Raw genomic sequence first — 11,882 nt, forward strand, 5'->3', positions numbered from 1 at the left:
GTCATCTCATCTGTCTCACTTTTATTCTAAGGAAAAGAAGTCATCGACAGGTTAACAGCAGTAAATATTATCAGTGCAATTAATAACTCCGAAAGTAGTAAAAGCAATGGCCGCCGTTAGAGACTACAAGACTGCCTTGGAATTCGCCAAGAGCTTACCAAGACTAGATGGTTTGTCTGTCCAGGAGTTGATGGACTCCAAGACCAGAGGTGGGTTGACTTATAACGACTTTTTGGTTTTGCCAGGTCTGGTTGATTTCCCATCTTCTGAAGTTAGCCTACAAACTAAGTTGACAAGGAATATCACTTTGAACACCCCATTCGTTTCCTCTCCAATGGACACCGTGACAGAATCAGAAATGGCCATCTTCATGGCTTTGTTGGGTGGTATCGGTTTTATTCACCACAACTGTACCCCAGAGGACCAAGCTGACATGGTCAGAAGAGTCAAGAACTATGAAAATGGGTTTATTAACAACCCTATAGTGATTTCCCCAACTACTACTGTGGGTGAAGCTAAGAGTATGAAGGAAAGATTTGGATTTTCCGGTTTCCCCGTTACAGAAGATGGTAAAAGAAACGGAAAATTGATGGGTATCGTCACTTCTCGTGATATTCAGTTCGTTGAAGACAACTCTTTGCTTGTTCAAGATGTTATGACCAAAAACCCTGTCACCGGTGCACAAGGTATTACATTGTCTGAAGGTAATGAAATTTTAAAGAAGATTAAAAAGGGTAAGCTATTGATTGTTGACGACAATGGTAACTTAGTTTCTATGCTTTCCAGAACTGATTTAATGAAAAATCAGAACTATCCATTGGCTTCTAAATCTGCCACCACCAAGCAACTGTTATGTGGTGCTGCTATCGGTACTATCGATGCTGATAAGGAAAGGTTAAGACTATTAGTCGAAGCAGGTTTGGATGTTGTTATCTTAGATTCCTCTCAAGGTAACTCTATTTTCCAATTGAACATGATCAAATGGATTAAAGAAACTTTCCCAGATTTGGAAATCATTGCTGGTAACGTTGCCACCAGAGAACAAGCTGCTAACTTGATTGCTGCCGGTGCCGATGGTTTAAGAATTGGTATGGGTTCAGGCTCTATTTGTATCACTCAAGAAGTTATGGCCTGTGGTAGACCACAAGGTACAGCCGTCTACAACGTGTGTGAATTTGCTAACCAATTCGGTATTCCATGTATGGCTGATGGTGGTGTTCAAAACATTGGTCATATTACCAAAGCTTTGGCTCTTGGTTCTTCTACTGTTATGATGGGTGGTATGTTAGCTGGTACTACTGAATCTCCTGGTGAATATTTCTATCAAGATGGTAAAAGATTGAAGGCATATCGTGGTATGGGTTCCATTGACGCCATGCAAAAGACTGGTACTAAAGGTAATGCATCTACCTCCCGTTACTTTTCCGAATCAGACAGTGTTTTGGTCGCACAAGGTGTCTCCGGTGCTGTCGTTGACAAAGGTTCTATCAAGAAATTTATTCCATATTTGTACAACGGTTTACAACATTCTTGTCAAGACATTGGTTACAAGTCCCTAACTTTATTAAAGGAAAATGTCCAAAGCGGTAAAGTTAGATTTGAATTTAGAACCGCTTCTGCTCAACTAGAAGGTGGTGTTCATAACTTACATTCTTACGAAAAGCGTTTACATAACTAATTGGTAACTAGGGTTCATTAATAATAAAATAAAACTAAAAAATATGTGTTTATATTTATTCTGCTCGCAGTTAAGTATGGAAATCAAGAAATAGACTGGAAATGATCTATATTTTCTTCGTATTTTGTTAGTTCATATTATCTCTTGCGGATCGTGACAGTAGCACAAGAATTCGATGTTGCATCTCATAGGAATAAAAAAGAATAAAATGAGATTTATCACAGTTGTGGCTTTTTCTCCGCTCCCTTTAATATTTTTTCGTAGTATTTAATCTTCTCTTGTTCAACCTCCGATAAAGATGGTGGTAATTTTTCATTAATAAGGTCTTCCTTTCTAGCCTTTTCAAAAGTGCTTAGCGTTTCATTCAAACCTTCAGTCCCACGAGCTAGAGCACCACGAGGTAAGACACCGGCATTCATAGTTTTCAAATATTCCACTTTTTCGCTCTCTTCTCTTAGCACCGAAAACATTCTTGAAACTTTAGCAATAGCTAATATCTTATTTCTCAAAGCCTTTCTTCGGGTTTCATCTTCTAATATCGCTGATGACGCCTTTTCATCAGATGGGGTGCCGGTCTCCTTAGTTGCGTTTGCTCTTGCCTTTACAGTCTCCTCCGCAGCTTTGGGTTCCGATTCTGGGTCAAGTTCCTGCTCACTACATATGTTTAATATAGACACTAACATGCTAGTAACTTTTTCGCCAACAAAAGGTAGTGACCAGGTGAAAACATCCATAAAATCAGGCAACCAGTAAGGGTGCGGAGACATGTGAAACTGCCTGATGTTCATGACGTTTTCTTCATATTTTAACACAGCAGCTTTATTATGATATGTGTCCAGGTAGTTTGGCGCACTGAACATGGTTATTAAGCTCGGGAAGCCTGTTACTTTATTGTTTTTATACATTCTGTACCCAGCATCCTGTGCTTCGTGTGCTCTAATAATAGATAACAAACCATTTGCCTTCAAAAACTTGCATGATGCTTTAAAAGTGAAGGCGAAAGAGCAACCCCTCAAACTGTTAGGTACGAATTCATCCTCGCTCTGATCAAATTCGCTACCATCTCTTGCATCATCATAATTTTCGACAGGATCGGCCCATAGTAGGTCACACATGAGACCACGAGATGGGATTTCTCGAAATCTATTAATTTTATTAACATCCTCTACTGATTTTAACTCTGGAGAGATACCACCATGCACACAAAAATATTGTCCGTTCATTAAAGCTGCTAATGGTAAGACATTGAATGATCTGCAGCAAGCATCGTAAACTTCCATATCGTATTTGTGCAACATCTCATTCTTAAAAGTAAAATAAGAGGTCAAGTGCTTACACTCATGGTTACCTCTTAGCATCCAAAATCTCCCTAAATTATTCAACTTCAAGGAGTACAAATAAATCAGACACTCAAAAGAGAATGCACCTCTATCAACATAATCCCCCAAGAATAAATAGTCGATTTCGGCGGGGTCACCGCCAACTTCAAACAGTTTCAATAAATCATAATACTGCCCGTGAATATCACCACATATAGTAATTGGCGCTTTGAGTTTTAGTAGATTGGGTTCTTTACTCAATGCTACAGTTGACATATTTAAGATTTTTATGGCCTGTTCCTTAGAAAGTCGACCCTCATGAAAGAAATGCTCTCTTAAAAAGGAATGATTAGGTAATCCCGTCTTGGAGTCGAATACTTCCTCATCACTTGGTATCTTTCCTGTTATGGCAGGTACAGAAGCGATAGGTCGGTCCTTAGTAGAAATTACTTTACCGTTTTCTAATTCGTATTTTGTTAAATCTTTTTTCCGGTCAACCTTTATGTAAGAGTCATTAGGTTTAATGATTTTGATGCGTGAAGAATTCAAGTCTTTCGACATTGGCGTTGAGAGTGTTTTATGGCAGCTGAGCTAATACGTCAAAAAAAAAAGAATCTAAAAAAACTTTTCTTTGAATAATACCTTTAATAAAGCAAATATTAAAGGCTTTGCTTCGTTCTTTTATAATAATGCCTCTTGATTCAAAAACATTAAAGGATTTATACATTTTTCCCTTTTGTTTCCCAGTAGTACGTTCTTTTTCAGAATTGGAAAATTCATGTTTCAAGAGGCGATGACATGAAAAATTTTGAAATAGATATAGATGAATATCAAAATGATTCAAACAGTTTGTATTTATTGCAACAGGAAGAAAGGTGGAGTCCAAAGAAATCTGCGAAAAATTTTTATAGTGATAATCCTTACGGAACAATGAGCACACAATATATTGATGAGACAGCATTTGTTCAGGCTGAGCAAGGTAAAACCAATCTAATGTTCTCTGACGAAAAGCAACAGGCACGTTTTGAGCTCGGTGTTTCCATGGTTATTTATAAGTGGGATGCGTTGGATGTTGCCGTAGAAAACAGTTGGGGTGGTCCAGACTCAGCTGAGAAGAGAGACTGGATTACAGGGATTGTAGTAGACCTTTTCAAAAATGAAAAAGTTGTTGACGCCGCTTTAATCGAAGAAACGTTACTTTATGCAATGATAGATGAATTTGAAACTAATGTTGAAGACGACTCGGCTTTACCGATTGCCGTGGAGGTCATCAACATATATAACGACTGTTTCAATTTAAATTATAATAAGGTAGAAAAATTGTATTTGGAATGGCAAGAAAAGCAGAGAACTAAAAAATCAAAAAGAGTTGTGCATATTGAGGGTGATGATGATGAAGACGATGAAGATGTAGAGGACTATGATGACGAAGATGAAGATGAAGAGATGGACGAGGTTGTACCTGACTTAGTATCGTCTAAACCTGAACCAATTGTTGACGAAGACGGTTTTGAATTGGTTCAACCAAAAGGAAGAAGAAAGCACTAGTATCTTCAAAATCTGTATATTATAATTGATAGTGCGCTGCTTTTTTGCACTTCCAGTAAGAAATAGCAACAAAATTAGATAAATCTCGGTGGAGTTATCCAAAATATGTAATATATATCAAGAAAGTTACGTATTAAACATTGGACTTCTAGAGGAGATCTTCAATATAGATTTAAAAGGTGGGCAATGCATCGCTACGTGAAGATTTTTACTTTTCTTCAACATGTGTATTTTTTATGTTTCATATTTTTATATTTTGTGTTTGCTAAGGTCTAATCGTTCAGCTAAGTTAAAGCTAAGTATAAGAAGCAAAAAATACTAAATTATACTAAATTATAAATTTTCGTACATAAATAATCATGAGGTAGATGTTTAAATATGTAAATAGTTTCTTTTTTCTTCTTTGTGATTGTCAAAATTTGTGTCTATCTATACAACCCTCTAGAGGTATATCTTAACTGTGTATTATCATCAAATTCGTTATTATTATAATTGTCATTATCGCTATTAATGAATTTAAATTTCTTGAAAAAAGAAGATGTCATTTCCAGAAATGAAAAAGATTCTTTTCTGAAGTTTGCGATCTTAAATAGTCGGATGTCGGTTCCAACCCAAATGTTATTTTCAATTATGTTGTTTACAACGCCGGGACTAATTTCTTCTTCAAACATATAACTATTCAAATTATCTGTAATGATTGACGTGCTGACATTTGGATCTCTTTGACTAGCCTTGGTGTCATCACTGCCACCATTGCTGTTATTTCCACCCCATTTCCATTTGAAAAATGAAAATCCGCCGTTACTACTGTTGTTGCTATTACCATTAGTGGAATTATTGTTATTAGTCTCAGGAGCAACATGATGAGAATTTGGTCTAGTTCTTATTGAAGAACTATTAGAAGTAGTCTTCTCTAAAGTAATGGAGGACGAAGACGAAGACGATCTTAAATGCTGAAAGTGATTTTGCGCTGTGTTCTGAAAAAAATAATTCATCAAGTTGCCACTTCCGTTACTTTTTGTTCTATTTAATGCCATTGTTGGGGTACTTACACCTGAGCCAGCGCTTATTGTTCTTTCTAAGCTTACAGAAGATTGACCTCTTGATCTTCGTATGTATCCCAAACGATCTGTTGTAGGCTTTGAAATGGTATTGCCTTCACATTCGTCAATACTAATATCCAAAAGAGATTCAAATTGCCTCAATTCATGCGAAAAAGTTTCCTCGTATTTAAACGACGTCTGCGTGAAAATATTTGCCCATGTGGCAATGTGGAACCACATCAACAGCTTATCATTAGTATGCATAGACAAAGGCTGAAAAGTTGTCAATCGTCGAACATCCAGTGGTAACCGGGGATGAATTGTGGTCAATATATCAGATCTAAGAGCCGACAGTTTCGATAAAGTTTCGAAATATTGCACCGATTTAATTCTCGGAATTTCAGGAACCTTCGACAAAATTTGCTTAATAACCCGCAAAAGAATTTGTAAATAAACTGTACCGGACCAAACTTCATTAAAATTTTCATATTTGGGATTTTTACATTTGTGAGTAAACGTTAGTGGTGTAGGCCATTGAGGTCTATGTGGCCAATACTCTAATTGATGTTGCAAATTCAGATTTGAATCTGACTTGAAATCAATGAATGCAATGACTTGGTAGTTCTTATCATGATTCGTACTTGAAAAATGCTTAACTGTCCCAGGTGTTTCATTTTCTAATGACGCAGGATTGAAAAGCAAATAAGGAGTTGGAGATTCGTTTTCTTGACCTGGGTCCTCATTTTGATTTTGGCCTCGATTGTCATTTTGGCCTTGTTGCTGATTTTGATGTTGTTGATTTGCTGAAGAATAAAGATTGACTTGAGGCAAATCAGTTATCTCTTCAAATTGATAGAAATCCTTCCATTGGACTTTCCGGTTGAATCCCATTTGCTTCAAGGTCATGATATGCGAATTTAAATTTGGATTCATGTCTAAGGCCTTGGATATAGAATTTATAGAGTCATTTATTTGGTGAGTGATGGACTGATGTCTCACCATTGCAAATAGTAGATTCTCCGCATCGTCAAAATATAAGGTGAAAAATATTGTGATTGACCTTAATAATAACGCCAACAAATCCATTTTGAAACCCGGTGAGATCATATACGGTATATCTTTTGTCTTGAAGACAGGCGTAGCGTAAGTTGTCAGATAAACCTTATTTGATGACTTAGAAAGAACGTAAAGTAGGGACATTGCAGCATTGTAGGATAGTTTGGACGAGGATGTATGACTAGAGGTGGCTGCACTTGGTGATGCGGACTTCTTCTTTGCTGATAATAGAATTAAATCGTCATGTGAATCATCATTTTTGTGAGAACTGGTCAAAATTTCGTCATTAATTGGCAGCAGATTGTAAATCAATTCATAAAAAATCGGATTCGGTTGTAAATTGAATTTAATGTTGTCTAAAATCAAATTCGATAATTGTATGACTGTAAAATCTCTGAACGTCAAATTATTTATATCGCCGTTGATGTTGGAGAGTTTGTAGAAATTTGGCAAATTATTTGTATAATAATTAAGGTTGAAAGTCTGTAGCATTTTGAAGAGAACAAGTTTTTTTGAAGTCAAAATCAGGAGAAGATGATTGAGTAAAGGTAACAAGATCTGTGAAACGCTATTTTCGTTCAGTTCCACAATAGAACGCTCGTTGCTCGTATCGTTAGATGTGCCGTTGCTCGTGGTGGAAGAATTCGAGCGTGTTGTTGATGAAGACGACGACAACGATGAATAATCATAATACTTTAAATAGTAGATGGAAAAAATGATGAATCTACTTGCAAACTTGTCTGCAAAATAATTTTGGAAACACTTATTGCAATCAATCAAGTTTGTCATGAGAATAGTCATAGGTATCAACAAAGGATGAATCTCTGGTAATTGTGGCTTTGTTTGCGGTTTCGTATGGTATGCCGCCGATGATGAACTAGGCAACGAAGCATGCGAAGATGAACTGTTATCGTGAGAGCTCGTCGACACGGCTCTCCTTCTGCTGGCATCAATATGTTTATTGTTTGTGAAGTTAAAAATGTTTGATTCTTGTTCTATGGCGAGATCGATGGGGTATTTGAAAATTTTAATGAAACTAGAAAGAATTAATTTTAAATCGTACTCTCGCTGTAATTGGGTGAGGAAAATGGTAATGACATTGTCTTGGGCCTTATATGACATGGAGAGATTTAAAACGTGCAGACAAGACTGCACAAATTGAAAATAAAGCGTCTGCCAATTACTTGCGGTGGCGTCGGAGCTGAAAAAATTAGCCTTCAAGCTCTGGAAGTCTTTATTATTGTTAAGTATAAACCGCATCGTGCAATTTAATAGCGAGGAAGTGAATTGAATGCTTTTGTCCTTAGGCATTTGAGTACACCAGTAGACAAGAAACATGTTTATGTCCTGTTTACCGCCGCTCGTGTACAAGTCCGAAGAAAATAAAGCTGCCAAAAGACGTAAAAGAAGCAGTCTATTGGCAAAAAGATGCCACTGATGATGCATATTCAGTAGTGAGCGGTACTTGTTGGAATTAGTCAAGATGCCGATTTCCCACAATTCGCTTGGGTGGGCGGTCACGGCAGTTGTGAAATTATCTTGGAAAGCCAGTTTCAAGATCGCCAACAGTAGTCTTTCTCCCAGTGGGATGTTTTGCAAGGGAAGACCCTCAATTTCATGTTGCGTGGCCCAAAAGACATCGTAATGGTCCTGCGTGCTAGACTTGACCCGGTCAAAATAAATAGGTATGAGGATGGAAAGGGTCTTTATGGCGTTGATAAGCCGCGAAGAATGAAGTCCCGTACGGGAAGCGGGCAAGGAGTTCGCGGAAAGAATAATGTAGAGCGAAAGGAAGACAATCAAGTTGTTGAAGTTGGGTGGGTTCAAACTAGAGATAATGTGCAGGATTTTTTTAAAACTAGAGTTAATGCTGAAGTCCTGCACGTCCACTGATATGAAGTCCAAGTAAAAATCGTTGAAGACGGTATCTAGCGGGACATTTGGTTTGTCGCTGAACAACGCTTCAACGTCAGGCCCAGAATCCAGCTTAAAAATTGACAGGTTTAAACTCAACGGATCAGCATCAACTGAAAGGGAGGGCGAGGGCGACGACGTACGTGAAGGGGAGGACGCATCTGCGTCCTCCGGTCGAACCAGAGCGATGCAGTGGTTCAGCAGGATCGAACTGGATTTGGAGTCAGTATTTCCCATTATGCATAGCCTAAGGGAGAATTTTTATGGTTTGATTTGTGTGTATTTCTTTCTCTATTAGCTTTTTCTCTGATTTGTTTGCTTATCTACCTGTACGTGTATGTTGTGTACTCAATAAATAGAGGTCTTTTTTTTTTTTTTTCTCCATAGGTTTACCCGAAAGAAAAAACACCGAAATTAAGCACGTAAACCGGCGGAAAAGCAAGGAAAAACCCCCTGAAGCCAAAGCAACTGCGATAGTTTTTATTATTTGTTATATCCTCTATAAAAAATGTGCGAACAAGAGAAAAGACTATATAAAGAATCTATAAAAGAGAAAGTAAAGTAGGAAAAAGAGAGAAAAAAAGAGAGAGATAAAAAAAATTGTGCAAGTCTGTTAAAGTCTTCTCTTGGATCCATTAACCATTGTTTCGTGCTCCGCGGCAGGTTCCGCGACGTCCCATTTCTCGAGCGAGGACGCCTCGGTCGACATTGTTCTCTGGTTTATCAGCATAGGTGGTAGCGAGTTAGCAGTGGGCAAGGGCGACCTTGTAAATTGCGGAACAATAACGCTCGAGTAATCTCTAATGACACCCGGCTGTAGTGAAGCGTCCGAGGTGCTCGGCGTCCTCGATGCATAACCCTGGTCGACCCGCTGTCTGATTCGCATACCCACAGTCATCAACTGGTCCTTGTGGAAATCCTGTTGCTGCTGCTGCTGCTGCTCCTGTTGTTGTTGTTGTTGTTGAAGCTGTCTCTTTGGGACGAGGCTGCTTGCCCATTCCAGTTGTGCGTCCATTAAGTCTTGTTTGTTCCTGTATTAGTGTGTGATGTAAAGCGTGCGTTTCTTGATCTGGGTTCTCTTGCTGTTTCTTTTTCTTTGTTTTCTTCTCCAATCCTTGCCTGTTGCTACTAGATAAATAAATACCCCACTGGCGGGAAAAAGAAAAAGCACACACACAAACAAACGAGAAGAAAAAAGCGCGTGGTACGAGCCGCGCTAATGAGGAATAGAACCCATGCACCACACGCAAATGTGCGCACGGACAAATTCTGCCCTCTGTTAACGGCAGGACCTGGCGTCCCCTGCCGTTAGCGGCGCTAGCCGACGCCGTAGTCGCGTGCCCTTGCCCTTAGCGGCTGACTGGCTGACTCGATTGCATATATAAATTGCGGCCACCATACGTTGAGTCTTGTTGTTATATGGCGGTTGTTCGTATTACAGCAAAGGATACTACACCACAAGACACCACAGCAGCACAGAACCACAACACCAATGTCCGAAGCTACCCTCTCCTCCAAGCAAACCATTGAATGGGAAAACAAATACTCCGCCCACAACTACCACCCCTTGCCCGTCGTTTTTCACAAGGCTAAGGGCGCACATGTGTGGGACCCGGAGGGTAAGCTGTACCTCGACTTCCTGAGCGCTTATTCTGCCGTCAACCAGGGCCATTGCCATCCTCACATCATCAAGGCTTTGACGGAGCAAGCACAAACACTAACATTGTCCTCCAGAGCGTTCCACAACGATGTTTACGCGCAATTCGCCAAGTTCGTGACCGAATTCTTCGGGTTCGAAACCGTTTTGCCCATGAACACCGGTGCAGAAGCCGTGGAAACTGCTTTGAAGTTGGCCAGAAGATGGGGGTACATGAAGAAGAACATCCCTCAAGATAAAGCCATCATTCTGGGTGCCGAGGGTAACTTCCACGGGAGAACCTTCGGTGCTATCAGTTTGAGTACCGACTACGAGGACTCCAAGTTGCATTTCGGGCCTTTCGTGCCTAACGTTGCCAGTGGTCACTCCGTGCACAAGATCAGATACGGCCACGCAGAAGATTTCGTCCCTATCTTGGAATCTCCTGAAGGTAAGAACGTTGCCGCCATCATTCTAGAGCCAATTCAGGGTGAAGCCGGTATCGTCGTGCCCCCCGCAGACTACTTCCCAAAGGTCTCCGCATTATGCCGTAAGCACAACGTCCTATTGATCGTTGACGAAATTCAAACCGGTATCGGTAGAACCGGTGAGTTGCTTTGCTACGACCACTACAAGGCAGAGGCCAAGCCTGATATTGTTTTGTTAGGTAAGGCTCTCTCAGGTGGTGTTCTTCCCGTCTCATGTGTTCTGTCTTCTCACGACATCATGTCTTGCTTTACCCCAGGATCTCACGGTTCTACTTTCGGCGGTAATCCTTTGGCTTCCCGCGTTGCCATCGCCGCCCTCGAGGTCATCCGCGACGAGAAGCTGTGCCAAAGAGCCGCCCAACTGGGTAGCTCTTTCATCGCCCAATTGAAAGCTCTCCAAGCCAAATCTAACGGTATAATCTCTGAGGTGCGTGGTATGGGACTGCTTACCGCCATCGTAATCGACCCATCCAAGGCCAATGGTAAGACCGCTTGGGACTTGTGTCTATTGATGAAGGATCACGGCCTCTTGGCTAAGCCCACCCACGACCACATCATCAGATTGGCTCCTCCTTTGGTCATCTCCGAAGAGGACTTGCAAACCGGTGTCGAAACCATTGCCAAGTGTATCGATCTGTTATAATATTAATACGCATTTTTTTTATGTTTTCTCGTTTCTTTTCTTTTTTTTGTTTTATATCTTACACATTTTTAATATACTAAAAGTAAAATAAAAAAATACGTACTGTTTCCCTTTGTTTTCTCCTCCTCTTTGCTTATATCTCCACTGCGCCATCGTCATCTTCAGAGGGCGTGCTGATTAGAGTCACTGTGTCTCCTCTGATGAACACCATTTCACATCGTCTTTCGGACTCACTCAACTCCTCGTTGTTTAATTGGTATATGGTCTCTACTGCATCACTCAGCACGATGTTGCAGTGTGAGTCGAACGCTTGCAGTGTGCCCACCAGCGTCCTGGCCCCGCGCAGCTTGATGTACACCCTCTCATCGAGATTGAGTTTCAATAAATCCAAAGGTGTCTCCATTTTCTTGAGTGTGCGTGATGTTGTGTGTGTGTGTGTATTTATCTGCGTGTCTCTCCCCTGTTGTATTGGTTGCTAGAATGGATGGAAACATCCTGCCTCTTGTTTGTTCAAACCTCAGCTTTCTTGCTTTTTTTCTTCTTTCAATATCGCGACC

The 11,882-nt window shown here is 40.1% G+C and overlaps 7 protein-coding genes across 7 annotated transcripts, besides 2 other annotated features; 3 read left to right on the forward strand and 4 right to left on the reverse strand.

Annotated features, from left to right (window-relative positions):
- Positions 1-106: 106 nt before the first annotated feature.
- On the forward strand, positions 107-1,678 carry IMD3 (IMP dehydrogenase IMD3; the record flags this gene model as incomplete). The annotated part of the gene is made up of 1 exon (NM_001182320.3): positions 107-1,678. One exon carries the CDS (start codon positions 107-109, stop codon positions 1,676-1,678), a length of 1,572 nt encoding a protein of 523 aa, NP_013536.3.
- A 218-nt stretch (positions 1,679-1,896) lies between these two features.
- CNA1 (calcineurin catalytic subunit A) lies at positions 1,897-3,558 on the reverse strand (the record flags this gene model as incomplete). The annotated part of the gene is made up of 1 exon (NM_001182321.1): positions 1,897-3,558. One exon carries the CDS (start codon positions 3,556-3,558, stop codon positions 1,897-1,899), a length of 1,662 nt encoding a protein of 553 aa, NP_013537.1.
- A 369-nt stretch (positions 3,559-3,927) lies between these two features.
- Positions 3,928-4,545, forward strand: TSR2 (Tsr2p; the record flags this gene model as incomplete). Its single annotated transcript, NM_001182323.3, has 1 exon — positions 3,928-4,545. The coding sequence occupies one exon, from the start codon at positions 3,928-3,930 to the stop codon at positions 4,543-4,545; it is 618 nt and encodes a 205-aa protein (NP_013539.4).
- A 190-nt stretch (positions 4,546-4,735) lies between these two features.
- Positions 4,736-5,025: an origin of replication (ARS1232; Autonomously Replicating Sequence).
- On the reverse strand, positions 4,971-8,795 carry ECM30 (Ecm30p; the record flags this gene model as incomplete). Its single annotated transcript, NM_001182324.1, has 1 exon — positions 4,971-8,795. The coding sequence occupies one exon, from the start codon at positions 8,793-8,795 to the stop codon at positions 4,971-4,973; it is 3,825 nt and encodes a 1,274-aa protein (NP_013540.1).
- Positions 8,796-9,171: 376 nt separating this feature from the next.
- On the reverse strand, positions 9,172-9,573 carry DIF1 (Dif1p; the record flags this gene model as incomplete). Its single annotated transcript, NM_001182325.3, has 1 exon — positions 9,172-9,573. One exon carries the CDS (start codon positions 9,571-9,573, stop codon positions 9,172-9,174), a length of 402 nt encoding a protein of 133 aa, NP_013541.3.
- Positions 9,574-10,050: 477 nt separating this feature from the next.
- CAR2 (ornithine-oxo-acid transaminase) lies at positions 10,051-11,325 on the forward strand (the record flags this gene model as incomplete). Its single annotated transcript, NM_001182326.1, has 1 exon — positions 10,051-11,325. The coding sequence occupies one exon, from the start codon at positions 10,051-10,053 to the stop codon at positions 11,323-11,325; it is 1,275 nt and encodes a 424-aa protein (NP_013542.1).
- A 19-nt stretch (positions 11,326-11,344) lies between these two features.
- Positions 11,345-11,572: an origin of replication (ARS1233; Autonomously Replicating Sequence).
- Positions 11,459-11,728, reverse strand: LSM3 (U4/U6-U5 snRNP complex subunit LSM3; the record flags this gene model as incomplete). The annotated part of the gene is made up of 1 exon (NM_001184308.3): positions 11,459-11,728. One exon carries the CDS (start codon positions 11,726-11,728, stop codon positions 11,459-11,461), a length of 270 nt encoding a protein of 89 aa, NP_013543.3.
- Between the last annotated feature and the right edge of the window lie 154 nt (positions 11,729-11,882).

The sequence above is a fragment of the Saccharomyces cerevisiae genome, chromosome XII, assembly GCF_000146045.2.
Source record: "Saccharomyces cerevisiae S288C chromosome XII, complete sequence".
NCBI lineage: Eukaryota > Fungi > Ascomycota > Saccharomycetes > Saccharomycetales > Saccharomycetaceae > Saccharomyces > Saccharomyces cerevisiae.